Source organism: Dendropsophus ebraccatus, chromosome 5, assembly GCF_027789765.1.
Source record: "Dendropsophus ebraccatus isolate aDenEbr1 chromosome 5, aDenEbr1.pat, whole genome shotgun sequence".
Lineage (NCBI taxonomy): Eukaryota > Metazoa > Chordata > Amphibia > Anura > Hylidae > Dendropsophus > Dendropsophus ebraccatus.
In genome coordinates, this window is record NC_091458.1 from 126371479 (window position 1) to 126386606 (window position 15128).

Genomic DNA, 15128 nt, shown 5'->3' on the forward strand with positions numbered 1-15128 from the left:
TCTGTAAGTGTACCCTGAGGTACTCTCACAGAGTTTGTAGAATTTCACACCATACCGTGATCTCTTTTTGGGACGGTACTGGCATAAAAGACGTGTCTGGGGGGCAGCGTACGCTACGCTACCCCCACACACGTCACTGGATGATGAGGAGGATGAGGGTGAATGGAGGAACAAAGGATCCCCCATTCATCCTCACTGGCTGTTTCGGTGTCGGAGGCAATAATAACGTATGCGTCCGATACCGAAAACACCCTGGGGGCCATCTTTATATGGGGATTGGTATATGGGGTATGTAGTGGTGTAGTGTCAAACTTTATTCAATGTAGTGTGGTGTAATGTAGTGTTTTTTTACGTGTTTTTTACAGTAAGTATACAAAAAAAACCTACGCCGAAAATGGTGTTGCTGATAAATGCCGCACTTATGTTCGGCACTTATCAGCAGACCGTGGCAGTAGAATATAGAAAAAAAAACACCCTACGCCAAAAAGGAGGAGTTGCTGATTAGCAGCGCACTTTCGTGCGATGCTGATCAACACTCAGCGGCGATAGGGTGCGGAAAATAGAAAAAAAAAAATTGGGAAAAAAATTTTTTTTTTTACTACATTCTGAACATCCCTGTAGTGGCTGATATGTGTATTACACTTATCAGCCGCTAGGGGGCAGCAGAGCGCAAGATCCGAAAATAAACGACGCTGGAGCCGGAAAAATACGAAAAAAGACGACGCTGGAGCCGGAACAAGCCGATCGGGACTCACGGAAGAAGCCGAAGTCCCGACAAGATGAAGAGGACGCCGGGAACCCGGAAGACGCCGATCAGGACCCCGGGACAGGTGAGTAATGTACAAATACCTGCTCTGGACCCCTCAGCTACCTAGCTGAGGGGTCTGGAGCAGGTATTTATTACTTGTGGGGACTTTGATCGCCTGGCCGGCCGTTCACGGCGATCGGGACGGTGGTACCGTGACCACCATTACTTTTTACAGTAATGGCGGTCGGTGCCGTCCTCGGACAGCACCGACCGCCATTTTTTTCCGGGTCATCGGGCCACCGATGGCCCGGAAAGGTTCCGATCGCCGCTATGGGCTTATCAGCCAATAGCGGCGATCGTCGGCATGGGGGGGGTTAACAACTCTCCATGCCGACAGGGAGAGATGGCCTGCTATGTATTATAGCAGGCTATCTCCCCCGATCGGGACCCGGCCGGCCGCGGCGCCCGTTTAAAGGGCGGACGTACCGGTACGTCATGGGTCCTTAGGTGACAGTGATCCATGACGTGCCGGTACGTCATGGGTCCTTAACCCCTTAAGGACAGAGCCTGAAATGGCCTTAAGGACCGGAGCAAATTTTATGAATTTGACCAGTGTCACTTTATTCATTAATAACTTCGGGATGCTTTTACCTATCCGGCTGATTCTGAGATTGTTTTCTCGTGACATATTGTACTTCACATTTCTTGTAAATTGGAGTCGATACTTATAACGAATCTTTATGAAAAAAACCAAAATAGCGTGAAAAATTGTGAAAAAATGCATTTTTCCAACTTTAAAACTTTTCTGCTTATACAGAAAATGGTTATACCACATAAATTATATATTAAATAGCATTAGCAACATGTCTACTTTATGTTGGCGGCATTTATTAAACTATATTTCATTTTTTTAGACAATAGGAAGCTTAAAACATTAGCAGCAAATTTCCAAATTTTCAGTAAAATTTCAAAATCAGATATTTTTAGGGAACTGTTCAGGTTTAAAGTGTATTTGAGGGGACTGTGTGTTAGAAAGCCTCACGAAGCACCCCATTTCAGAAACTGCACCCCCTAAACTCTGCAAAAGCACATCCAGAAAGTTTTTTAACCCTTTAGGGGAGTCACAGAAATAAAAGCTAAGTGTGTAAGAAATTTGAAAATTTTAATTTTCTGTGCAGAGATTTTATTGTAATCCAATATTTTTCATAATTATAAACCTATTACCAGAGAAATGCACCCCAATATTGATTGCCCCATTTCTGCAGTTTATAGAAATACCCCATATGTGGCCCTATTGCGCTATTTGACGCAACCACAAGCCTCAGATATAAGGGAGCGCCTAGTGAATTTCAATGGCTCCGTTATTTTTGGTCATTTTTGACTGTACCACTTCAGGTTGGCAGAGGCTCTGGGGTGCCAAAACCTAAAAAACACCCCTAAAGGGACACCATTTAGAAAACTACACCCCTCAAGGAATGTAACAAGGGGTGCGGTGAGCATCTGGACCCCACAGGTGCTTCACAGATTTTCCAAACAATATGGCTTGAAAAAAGACTAAAGTATTTTTTACACTAAAATGTTGTTCTAGCCTTCAATTTTTCATTTTCACAAAGGGATAAAAGGAAAAAAAAAACACAAAACATGTAGCACAGTTTCTCCCGAGTACGGAAATACCCCACATGTGGACATAAAGTGCCAAGCGGGCGCAGGACGAGCCTCCAAAGGGAAGGAGCGCCAATTGGCTTTTGGAAGCTGGATTTCACTGGAATGGATTTCAAGGGCCATGTCGCATTTACAGAGCCCTCGTGCTGCCAAGACACTGGAAACCCCCCACAAGTGACCCCATTCTGGAAACTACACCCCTCAAGGAATCTAACAAGGGGTGCAGTGAGCATATGGACCCCACTGGTGACGGGCACAAATGTGGAAAAATGTGACGTGAAAGTGAAAATTTTCATTTTTTCACTTTATGGCACAAATGTGCCCGTCATCCAGGGGTCCATATCCTCACTGCACCCCTTGTTAGATTCCTTGAGGGGTGTAGTTTCCAGAATGGGGTCACTTGTGGGGGGTTTACAGTGTTTTGGCAGCACAAGGGCTCTGTAAATGCGACATGGCGTTCATCATCCATTCTAGCCAAATCCAACCTCTAAAATCCAAATGGCGCTCCTTCCCTTCGGAGGCTTGCCCTGCACCCACATGGCGCTTTATGTCCACATGTGGGGTATTTACGGACTCGGGGGAAATTGCTCTACACATTTTGTGTGTTTTTTTCTCTTTTAACCCCTTGTGAAAATGATAAATTCAAGGCTAGACCAACATTATAGTGTAAAAAATTTAATATTTCATTTTCACGCCACATTGTTCCACATTTGTGCCCGTCACCAGTGGGGTCCATATGCTGACTACACCCCTTGTTACATTCCTTGAGGGGTGTAGTTTCCATAATAGGGTCACTTGTGGGGGGTTTAACTGTCTTGGCAACACAGGGGCCTTTTGAATGCAACATGGCCCCTCGAAATCCATTCCATCCAAATCCAGCCTTCAAAAACCAAATGGCGCTCCTTCCCTTTGGAGGCTTACCCTGCACCCGCATGGCGCTTTATGTCCACATGTGGGGTATTTCCGTACTCAGGGGAAATTGCTCTACACATTGTGTTTTTTTTTATCTTTTAACCCCTTGTGAAAATGAAAAAATCAAGACAAGATCAATGATTTAGAGTAAAAATTTTAAAAAAAATTACACTAAATGTTGGTCTAGCCTTGATTTTTTTCCATTTCCACAAGGGGTTAAAAAAGAAAATGAACACAAAACGTGTAGGGTAGTTTCCCCTGAGTACGAAAATACCCCACATGTGGACATAATTTGCCATATGGGCACAGGGCAAGTCACCAAAAGGACAGAGCGCCATTTAGAGGCTGGAATGGGGGATGGAGGCCATGTCGCAATTACAAAGCTCCTGTGCTGCCAGAACAGTAGAAACCCCCGACAAGTGACCCCATTCTGGAAACTACACCCCATAAGGAATCTAACAAGGGGTGCAGTGAGCATATGGACCCCACTAGTGATGGGCACATGTGTAGGACATGTGCCGTGAAAATAAAAAATACCATTTTTTTCATTTTCACGTCCCAAATGTGGCCGTCACCAGGAGGCCATATCCCCACTGCCCCCCTTGTTAGATTCCTTATGGGGTGTAGTTTCCAGAATGGGGTCACTTGTGGGGGGTTTCTACTGTCCTGGCCGCACAGAGGCTTTGTAATTGCATCATGGCCTCCTCTAATGGGAATGGCAGCCATACCTATTTAGCTGGGGAAAAGGGACAATTCTAATTTATTTGGGGGTATTAGGCCAATTATTAGTTTATAAGGTTGGAAATGACAGGTGTCCATCAAATTCAACCTGTGTTGATCCAGAGGAAGGCAAAAACCCCTCGTGAGGCAGACGACAGTAGCCTCATCACAGGGGAAAAATTCCTTCCCGACTCCATAATGGCGATCAGAATAATCCCTGGATCAACGTGACCCCTGAAATAGGAATAAGGGACAGAATTTAGATAATGTAGAACCCCAATGACGTGTGGTGCGCCTTGGAGCGATCCAGTATGCAGAGGCCGGGGGGATCAGGACAGGTGTCACACTGGTAAATGGTGTCCTTCCTGATCCCCCTGTTACCCCACACTCTGCACTTCTTCTGGGGTCTCCTGTTCTCCAGTGTGGGGGACGTCACCTGGAAAATGTTGTCCTGGTGCGATACGGGGTCCTTCATATCCAGAAGCGCTGGGTCCGCTCCATGGCTGCTAAATATTAGGGCTCTATTACTGCTTCTGATATGTTCGGATCGTGCCGCAAGCTACAGTAACTCGGGCAGCGAGGGACCGGAAGAGGGGGTGCTGGTATAAAGGTTATCCCCGTACAGGTGGTGGTGACCTTTATCCAGCAGTGGGAAGATCAGTTCCCGGACGATCTCCCCACTAACTCCGAGGATGGGGGGGGGAAGGGGGCATCTGGGGGCTGCATTCGAGTGTCCCTTCCTTCATACACTCTAAGGGTACGTGCACACTGCGGAATCGCGAAGGATAACCCTTTGTGCATTCCGCAGTTGGCACCCGCCGGCGGACTGATGCAGGCGCACGTCTCCGTCCGTGTCGTAGACTCCATTCTATGCACGGGCGGATTCCGCTCTGCGTCCAACGTGTTGATGGAATGACGGATAATGGAATCCGCCCATGCATAGGATAGAGTCTATGACACAGGCGGAGACGCGCCCCTGCATCAGTCCGCCGGCGGGTGCCAGCTGCGGAATGCACGAAGGGTTATCCTTCGCCATTCCGCAGTGTGCACGTACCCTAAATCTGTAAGTGTACCCTGAGGTACTCTCACAGAGTTTGTAGAATTTCACGCCATACCGTCATCTCTTATTGGGACGGTACTGGCGGAAAAGACGTGTCTGGGGGGCAGCGTACGCTACGCTACTCCCAGACACGTCACTGGATGATGAGGAGGATGAGGATGAATGGAGGAAAGAAGGATCCCCCCAATTTATCCTCACTGTCTGTTTCGGTGTCGGAGGCAATAATAATGTATGCGTCCGACACCGAAAACACCCTGGGGGCCATCTTTATATGGGGATTGGTATATGGGGTATGTAGTGGTGTAGTGTAAAACTTTATTCAATGTAGTGTGGTGTAATGTAGTGTTTTTTTACGTGTTTTTTACAGTAAGTATACAAAAAAAACCTACGCCAAAAATGGTGTTGCTGATGAATGCCGCACTTATGTTCGGCACTTATAAGCAGACCGTGGCAGTAGGATATAAAAAAAAAAACACCCTACGCCAAAAAGGAGGAGTTGCTGATTAGCAGCGCACTTTCGTGCGATGCTGATCAACACTCAGCGGCGATAGGGTGCGGAAAATAGAAAAAAAAAAAATTGGGAAAAAAATTTTTTTTTTTACTACATTCTGAACATCCCTGTAGTGGCTGATACGTGTATTACACTTATCAGCCGCTAGGGGGCAGCAGAGCGCAAGATCCGAAAATAGACGACGCTGGAGCCGGAAAAATACGAAAATAGACGACGCTGGAGCCGGAAAGAGACGATCGGGACTCACGGAAGAAGCCGAAGATGAAGAGGACGCCGGGAACCCGGAAGACGCCGATCAGGACCCCGGGACAGGTGAGTAATGTACAAATACCTGCTCCGGACCCCTCAGCTACCTAGCTGAGTGGTCCGGAGCAGGTATTTATTACTTGTGGGGACTTTGATCGCCGTGAACGGCCGGCCGGCTGGCCGGCCGTTCACGGCGATCGGGACGGTGGTACCGTGACCACCATTACTTTTTACAGTAATGGCGGTCGGTGCCGTCCTCGGACAGCACCGACCGCCATTTTTTTCCGGGTCATCGGGCCACCGATGGCCCGGAAAGGTTCCGATCGCCGCTATGGGCTTATCAGCCAATAGCGGCGATCGTCGGCATGGGGGGGGTTAACAACCCTCCATGCCGACAGGGAGAGATGGCCTGCTATGTATTATAGCAGGCTATCTCCCCCGATCGGGACCCGGCCGGCCGCGGCGCCCGTTTAAAGGGATGACGTACCGGCACGTCATGGGTCCTTAAGTGACAGTGATCCATGACGTGCCGGTACGTCATGGGTCCTTAAGAGGTTAAGAGGTTAAAGAGTCACTGTCGTATTTTTTTTTTTTTGCAGAAATCAATAGTCCAGGCGATTTTAAGAAACTTTGTAATTGGGTTTATTAGCCAAATCTGCCATTATCTGCATGTAAAAAGCCTTTTCCCAGGTCCCCCCCTTCTTCCTCTTTTTCATCCACTCCAAAAAATCTGAAAATTGTGACTTGTTGCAGGAGTCGTACCCTGTCTGCTCTAGGGAGAGGGGAGGGGGGAGGAGGAAGGAGGGAGTTAGCCGGCAGCAGAAAGCAGATAACAGAGGATTACAGGCACGGAGCTGGGTGACAGCTGTAATCCGAGCTCAGACAGGTCACTGGTGACTGTCACAGGAGATATCCTGTGAGGGATTTGTAGATTAACTCTTTGTTGTCCTGTTTTGGTCTTTTCTTTAGCTCTCTCCACAGGAGAACAATGAAGACAGGGGGGAGAGCTTCAAACTGCTTTTTCATGATAAAAAAGCATTTTTCGGATTATAAACCTAATTACAAAGTTTCTTAAAATCGCCTGGACTATTGATTTCTGCAAAAATAAATTTCACGACAGTGACACTTTAAGGGGTGTGGTGGGGTGGGGCAGTGCTCTCCCCATCATAGAGGCTACCTGTGGCAACAGACTAGGGATATCTGGCTATTCCCGTGTTTTGAGACTCGCACCCGAGGCTCCACGGACTCTTGTTTTGCGTATGGATTAACTGGCCAGCTGTAGGAAATCACTTGATTCCCTTGGTGGGCCAAAAATAATGGCACTGCAGGACAGAGTTTGACATGCCTGTTATAGAGCTTAGCAACATTTTGGGGGAGAGTTATCAAAGTGGTGTAAAGTAGAATTGTCTTAGTTGCCCCTAGCAACCAATCAGATTCCACCTTTCAATTTTCAAAGAATCTGTGAGGAATGAAAAGTGGAATCTGATTAGTTGCTAGGGGCGACTGAGCCAATTCTACTTTACACCAGTTTGATAAATCTCCCCCATTGAGCACACTACTCTTAACTTAGAAATAAAAACTCTTTAAAACTTAACCAATAAGTTGACCGACAGAGGGCAGCTATTTTATGGCACATTTGCTTATATAGTTTTCATGTATGCCACGTAATTCCGACAAGAATGACCAGGGACCATAGATCTGTGATATGTGATGTCACATGGTACACAACAACTACAAATATGTCAGGCACTTAAGATAAGACTAAGTTTCCTATTTCAGTCCATAGTCATTTCATGTACAAACAAATGTAGGATCGCAAACTGCATAATTACACAGTCTGTCTATGCAAAATCACTGATGCTTTCCAAGCAAAGAAATCTCTCCTGGCAGGCTGGTGCAAATGAAAAAAGTGAGAGGGACAAAACTATTAGAGAACGAGACAGAGAAATGAGTCCCTAAGGAGAAACATTTACAATAGTACCATTTGTTCTGCAGTAATTGCTCAGGTTATTAACATAACCAAGACAAACCATATGCTGTGCCGTGTATCCTTTTATTAGCCCCAATATGCTCACTGCCCCTAATCAGAGTAGCGTCTGAGCCGGCGTGTACACCGTCCCCGGAGACAGGTGACTGAAGGCATCAAGCCTATGTGCAAAGCAGAGCTAGACTCCTCGTAACTACTCTAATCTCCTTCCATACAACCGGATGTTTGTACCTTTTTAGAAGTGTCTGTTTGGGTAATGAGCCATTTTGTGCCTGAACAGATCAAGCTAAAAAGTGACTTGTACGTTGTCAGATGCCGGGTAACTCATCAGTAATGCTCATTAGGTAGAAGACATTGGAATAGAAATATACAGCATTTCGCGCTAGGTTTAATGGAATGACCTGCCATCCCTTCAATGAGCAGTGTCAATGCAAGAACAATTCAGTTTTTTGTTGAATGGCCTATATTACATTGACTGGAAAATCCGCATTGGCTTTTACAATAAAATAAATATTATTCTCAATATAATTACACATTTATATCCCACAATCCCTTTTAACCCCTTGAGAAAAAAGCCAGTTTTTGTTTTTGCATTTTCCTCTTAGTCTTTTAAGGCTCATGGCTCTTAGTTTTCCATTTACAAAGCCATATCAGGGTTTGTTTTTTGTGGGACCAATTGTACTTTGTAATGGCAATTTTTATTTTACCGTAAAATGCATTATCGTTGACGCAGGACCCCACAGGCATTAGCATAAAAGTACTCCCCCCCCCCCCCAAAGAACGTCACCAGCGAGATTTTGGGACACAGCAATGGACTGCTTGCATTATTAGCTGTACAAAGGTCCCAGCGGCTTGGGGTGGGTTATTGAAGGAGTTACTAAAGTTATTGGTGGCACCATAGCTTTTGATGTTTCTTCTGTGCAGAGCGTAGATCAGCTCTTATATCTGTTGGTACAATATACAGCACATCTGTTATCAATGCACAAACAGTGTGAAGATTTTTATCTAACCCTTTACTGCAAGACTGAACTCCATCCCAAGATAACATATTAGTGTATATGACATAATGTCTTATGGTACCTTAGTGTTAGCATTTTGGTAATTTTAGGGTAATGGTCTTGCCACAATATTTTTAGAGATGAGCGAACTTTTCAAAAGTTCGGTCCGACCGGACTTTCAGATTTTTTCGGAAAGTTCAGTCCGACACCGGATCTCATACCGGGCGAACCAGTTCGCTCATCTCTAAATATTTTCACAATATAATTTTGACTTTGCAACAAATTAATATTCTAAAGGGAAGGATCACAGTGCTCATTGGTCTAAAATTACTGTGTAGTCCTGTAGGAAATGTAGCTGTCCTTCGGAAAGAAAAGTTTGTGCTCTTCACTGCCACCTATCTTTTTGAGGAGAGCTATTTAAAAAAGGTTTCCAATGGAGCATCGCACGGCTTATAAGACTCCATACACCAGTCTGGCATCTTCTATTGGTGAGCTGAGGGTAAATACACTTTCACTATTGATCTGAATATCTGACTAATTTCCATCCACTGTGGAGAGCTGTCTGTCTATATACACCCACTGTTGAGCTCACTGTATATATACACCCACTGTTGAGCTCACTGTATATATACACCCACTGTTGAGCTCACTGTATATATACACCCACTGTTGAGCTCACTGTATATATACACCCACTGTGGAGCTGACTGTATATATATACACCCACTGTGGAGCTGCCTGTTTACACACATACCAACTGTGGAGCTGACTGTATGTACATCACCATCATATATTCGCGGTTTGCACTACGGACGGATTCATACGCAGTGTGAACATAGCCGAAGCTTACTATATACATCCACTGTGAAGCTGACTGTATACATCCAAAGTGAAGCTGACTATATACATCCATCCATCCATTCTGAAGCTGACTATATACATCCCTTGTGGAGCAGACTGTATATATCCATTGTGGAGCTGACTGTATTCATCCATTGTATACAGCTGACTGTTAATATACATAAACTGCAGAAACAACTATATACTTTTAATAACACTTCTCATCTCATCAAAATGAAGTTCCATTGCTTTTATGCTTTGCTTCTTCTAAATATCCCATTAAAGTCACCTTTGCATCCTATCTGCAGTTTTACACTGAGTACTCTGAGATACCATACTGTGCTTTGCTATGTCAGATTCTCTTTTCTAATGTGAGCGTGCCATAGACATGGACTACACCTATGCACCACTAGACAATTTATTGTCTTCCTCCCTCCAGTCTGCAGAGGTTTGAGCCTTAGTGAATGATGACAGAGCCCTCTGCAGGGCAGTGTACAGTATCCTGTGAATGCACGTGTCATGGAGGCTGCAGTGATTAGCGGCACAGGTAGCTGCTGTCAGCTGCTCCCCCGGCTGTCACTATCTTTAGATCCTAATTGTGTAATCAGGGCGCACAGCGGAGGGAGGGGTTGCTCTCTAATCTGTTATTCCAGCTTCTCAATAATCATACTCCCCATTCTGCGCAGCTACCTCCCACCCTGTCAGCCTCTCTGATTGGGGGTAGGGAAGACAGGGCTCTGCATTGTACCTTTCAATTAGCCCCTTCATTTGGAAGGAGATGAATGATTAGTCAACCATGTAGGATGAGTATGTGTTGTATTAATTTCTCTGGAAGGAAGCGACGGCGTCTCATGTTAGCATGCCAGAACATCTCTTATTTGATCTTTGCCGGCTTAATATATGTATCAGTGGTGACACACATCTTCATTTTCTTAGAATTTCCTTAAATAAAAGCTTCCTTTCTCGTTTTTTACCTTCTTTGTGAATAACATAGTCTTCATCCTCACAGCTATACCCAGTATCGGTTTCTTTGTGTTATGTCATTTATGTTTGACTCCATTATTTCCATTTATCTAGCAGGCACCTCTCGTAAAACTTTGTTCTTCAGTAGCGTACGTATAATAGGGGACAGTTTCCGAGTCTCATTCATGATGAGTTGCTGCTTGGCACAAAGCCAATTCACCGGCTTCTCTTTATTTTGATCTCTACTCCTCCCCGCCCTTGTTTTGTCTGCATTCATGTCTACAACGTACAGTCGCCTTAACGCCAGGGAAAAGAGCCTAGGATGCACACCACACATCAAATATATCTATCTCCAGTGAGGCATTTATACTTTCCGCGCAATGACTTCCCCGAGGCTCAAGGAGCTTTTTTTATAGCACTTTTTAGGTACAGCTGTTCCTGCCTTAGGGGAAGAGATGTATTAAGGGGGCCAACTGTGCAACTACTTTGAACAAAGTAGAATAGTATCCTCTTCAGTATTTGAGGTTTCAAAAACATCTCATTCTTTAAGGTCCCCTGCATGGAACATCTGTGGAGTGGAACCAATTTTCTTAGGTTCGGTGACTATAAAAATGATATCATGAGCTAACAGACTAAAGAATGAAAGTGCCAAAGAATCAATAGGCTGTCAGTGGAACAATACTTTGCTTCATAAATTCTCTTTTCCCTTTAATTTCTTCTACAGGGTAAAAGCTAAGAAAGGAATAAACTTACAGAGCACCAGATCCCGGGATCTTCAATGGGTTGTCAACTCGGAGCTTCTGACAGGTGGCAAACATTCCACTGCGACAGTAGACGTGACAAAGGTTCAGGGACTCCCGCACAGGTAGAGTACTGTTATATAAATGACTTTGGTTTCTGAATTCTGTAATACTATAAGCTTATGCCTTAATGATAGAATAGGAGATAACATGCAGATCAGTGACAGTCCGACCATTGGGAACCTCATTGATCCCGAGAAGGGAGGCAAGATTGCTTGTGGAATGAACAGAGTGCACCTCAAATGCACAACCATTACTTCCCCCACTCTCCGTGGGGCTGTTAGTCATTGGCAAATGCTGAACTCGGCTATATTTGGTAGCCCCATAGAGAATAAACGCCTCATCCAACGCTTTGTTCATTCTTTACGAGGCCAGTGAACACTGCCAAATGCTGAACTCACCAATGATTTGTGGCCGAGAGAATAATTGGAGCACTTATTGTACATGGCCGTTACACTCCTTTTATTCTGTAATTTTGTCCCCATTCACGGGATGGGGTGGGGGTCCTAGTGGTCAGACCTTCACTGCTGATCTTGTTTTCCCCTGTCCATTAGATAGGGAATTACTCCTTCAGAGGGAAATACCTTTTTAAGTCATAGTGTGACTATAACATAATAGAGAGATTACGTAATTACTCATTGTGGTACTGTGTGTATATATACTGTTAAGGCTCAGATTAGTTTATGTGAATGCAATTTCTTTCCTGAACTATTTTTGCTTAATAACAAAGAACATCAAAAACAGTATTAATTGAAGGTAAAGGCAGGGGCGTAGCTAGGATTCACGGGGAAGAGTCATGTTTTACATGATAGCTAAAAAAAAAAATAATGAATGTAAATAGCAAATTTGATTTGTAACACATCTACTGTTGATTTAGGTTTTGAAAGTTATAACGACAGTCACACTTTACAGAAACTGTTATGATAGATAGAAGTTCTTCAAATGATCATTTTTCTTCTATAAACTTTTATATAGCTGTTATTATATATTAAATTAAACATTCTGCTTGCCATGATATTTATGATGTTTAGAATGGTCTTGGAGATTAAAGGGGTTATTCAGCGCTACAAAAACATGGCCACTTTCTTTCAGAGACAGCCCCACTCTTGTCTCCAGCTTGGGCGGGGGTTTGCTGCTCAGTTCCATTGAAGTGATTTAAGCTTAATTGCAAATGACACCTGAACTGGAGACAAGAGTCGTGCTGTCTCTGAAAGAAAGCGGCCATGTTTTTGTAGCACTGGATAACCCCTTAAAGTGTATTTACATACCGTCAGATAGCTGCTTTTAATCCAAGATCTGTCCTGGGGTCTGTTCAGCAGGTGATGCAGCTATTGTCCTAAAAAACAACTTGCAACCCTATGTCAAATTGGTGTGGCCTAGAGTACCCCTGCCCCATGCCTTCAACGCCTCTTCTTTCCTCCTCCCCACCCTCTTCACCATTAGGTAAGCCCCAGGCAGGGTTTCTCCGATTCATCACTTGTCTGAACACTGTCCATATGCCTTAATGATCCAGCACATGGGCAGTGTTCAGATAAGTGATGAAAAGGAGAAATCCTGCCTGGGGCATTCCTAACTAAGAGGGTTGGAAGGAGGGACAGAGGCGTTGCAGGCATAGGGCAGGGGTACTCTAGGCCACACAGATTTGACACATGGCTGCATGTTGTTTTTTAGGACAATAACTACATTACCCGCCGAACAGACCCCGAAACAGATCTTAAATTAAAAGCAGCTATCTGACTGTACAAGCAGTTTGGGGGTGGGGCAGATTGTAGGTACAGAGTAGCTTTAAAATGGGACTTTGTAACTATGCATGAACCAATTCACTGTATAGGCAACTTGGGCAAACCCCTGTACCTATATGTCTTTTTTGCTTCCCACAATAGGAGACTGTAGTTTCCATTCTGACTAAAAGAGTGTTATCTTTTTAAGAAATCGAAATGTATTTCTTAAATACAGGTCTAAGGCAGCAGAAAATTGTAATTGCATTGAAGTGTAAACCCCCCGCAGGGAAGTGGTCTAAAGCAGCTCTCTTCTTTCATTCCATTAATATTTCATCAGGTTGTTTTCCTAAAAGGTGATTGCGATCACTTTAAATTCATCGTCTGTCTCTAACCTTTTGAAGGCCGATTTCAATCTGCATTGAAAATGGCACACAAGAGCTTCAGTTTTTAGCAGGCTATGCTTGTTTCCAGAAGATGGCAATATGTAATATATCCACATGCCACACTATATCTATAAAAATGTGCTATGTCATTCCGAAAAGAAATAGAAGGAATTACTTTTATTGCGTGCCAGGTTTACGGCTCTGAATAACATACCTGCTTAAGGGGATCGAGAACATAGGCTAGAATAATTACTAGCATAATGAAAGGTCAACTTTCTTCCTTCAAGAAAATATCTAATACTTCTGCAATGTATACTTTTGTGCTCTTCTTCTTAGGCTAGTGAGTTATATTTTAGTAACTTATTAAAAAGAAGACTGTTGCCTTGCAGAACTGGGGTCCTGGGTTCACGAAGATTGAATTTTTCTTTTTTTACATGTTTCCTGTTTCCCAAACTCCAAAAATACATACTCAACTTAAGGCCCTATTACACGAAACAATTGTTGGCTGTATTTGGACAATATTGCCCTTTACGGACGATAATCGTCTTGCGTAATAGAAGGCGATGATCAGCCGACATGAACGATGTCGGCTGATTGTTGCAACATAGTCAACAATACATTGTTCATACAATGTAATTTTTTTTTTAAAGAAAGGCCACTGTTTTGAATGAAAACAGCAACTGTACTTTTCAGCTTGGGTTGCATTAAAATGAATGTAATGTTGCCCATTCCATACAAACGCTGCACCGACATCGGCCGTTTTTCAGTGCCGAACAACAGTCTGTTCATTTGTGTTGTGTATGGAAATCAATGGTTAATTGATTTCCAGACACACCCCGAATGGGCTATATGGGAATAAATGTTCCTGCGGCTGTCAGAGCTCTGTCAGCCACAGGAACATACATACACTGGCCAGTGTCCGGCCTGTATACCAACAGCCATTGTTATACAGTGTGTGAACATAGCCTTAGGATGCAATAATTATTCTTTCATTTACAGTCCCCATTCAATTTGCAGTGTTCCCCCTAGTTTTAGACTTCTCTTATGATGGATGAGAGGTTTGTGGTGCTAGCTCTCTAGCTCTCATGTGGAAGCATAACTTTATTTCTGACAGGTTTTCACACAGAGAGGGAACCTGTCTCCCTTGTGCTAACAGACACTGATGCTGAAATGTCTGCTATGAGTGCTGTGTGTTATTTGTTTATGCCTTTTCAGACTGCCTTGTGTGTGCTATTCTAGCTATCTACAGTATAGTCTTAGCTGCCCTCTCTGTAAATTTGAGTGAGAAGAGGTGCAAATCACAAACTGAAATAACCAGGAGCAGTGTATTCTATGTCAGTAGGGAAAACCTTAAAACTGTGCCGGATTTTTTTGGCGCCTCCTCTCTGTATCTATATGGAGGTAATAAATAATTTCTAGGTATTTAGGCTTTTTAAGCACCTTTTACCAACTGCTCTGACAGTTGCTGTACTTTATCAAGTAAGAAAATAGATAGGTATAAGCTCACTTATAAGCAAAAGTGGCATCAATATGAGCTGCTGTAAGTGCTACATAGAAGGTGCTCAGCCGTCACTGGC

General features: G+C 43.9%; 1 protein-coding gene across 1 annotated transcript in view; it reads left to right on the forward strand.

The window, feature by feature from the left end:
- The window catches only part of TMEM132E (transmembrane protein 132E), a 331457-nt gene that overhangs the window by 282270 nt on the left and 34059 nt on the right, over positions 1 to 15128 (forward strand). The window contains exon 3 of the mRNA XM_069971195.1: positions 11372 to 11512. Within this exon, the coding sequence (XP_069827296.1) occupies positions 11372 to 11512 (141 nt within the window). The remainder of the gene's footprint in view (positions 1 to 11371; positions 11513 to 15128) is intronic.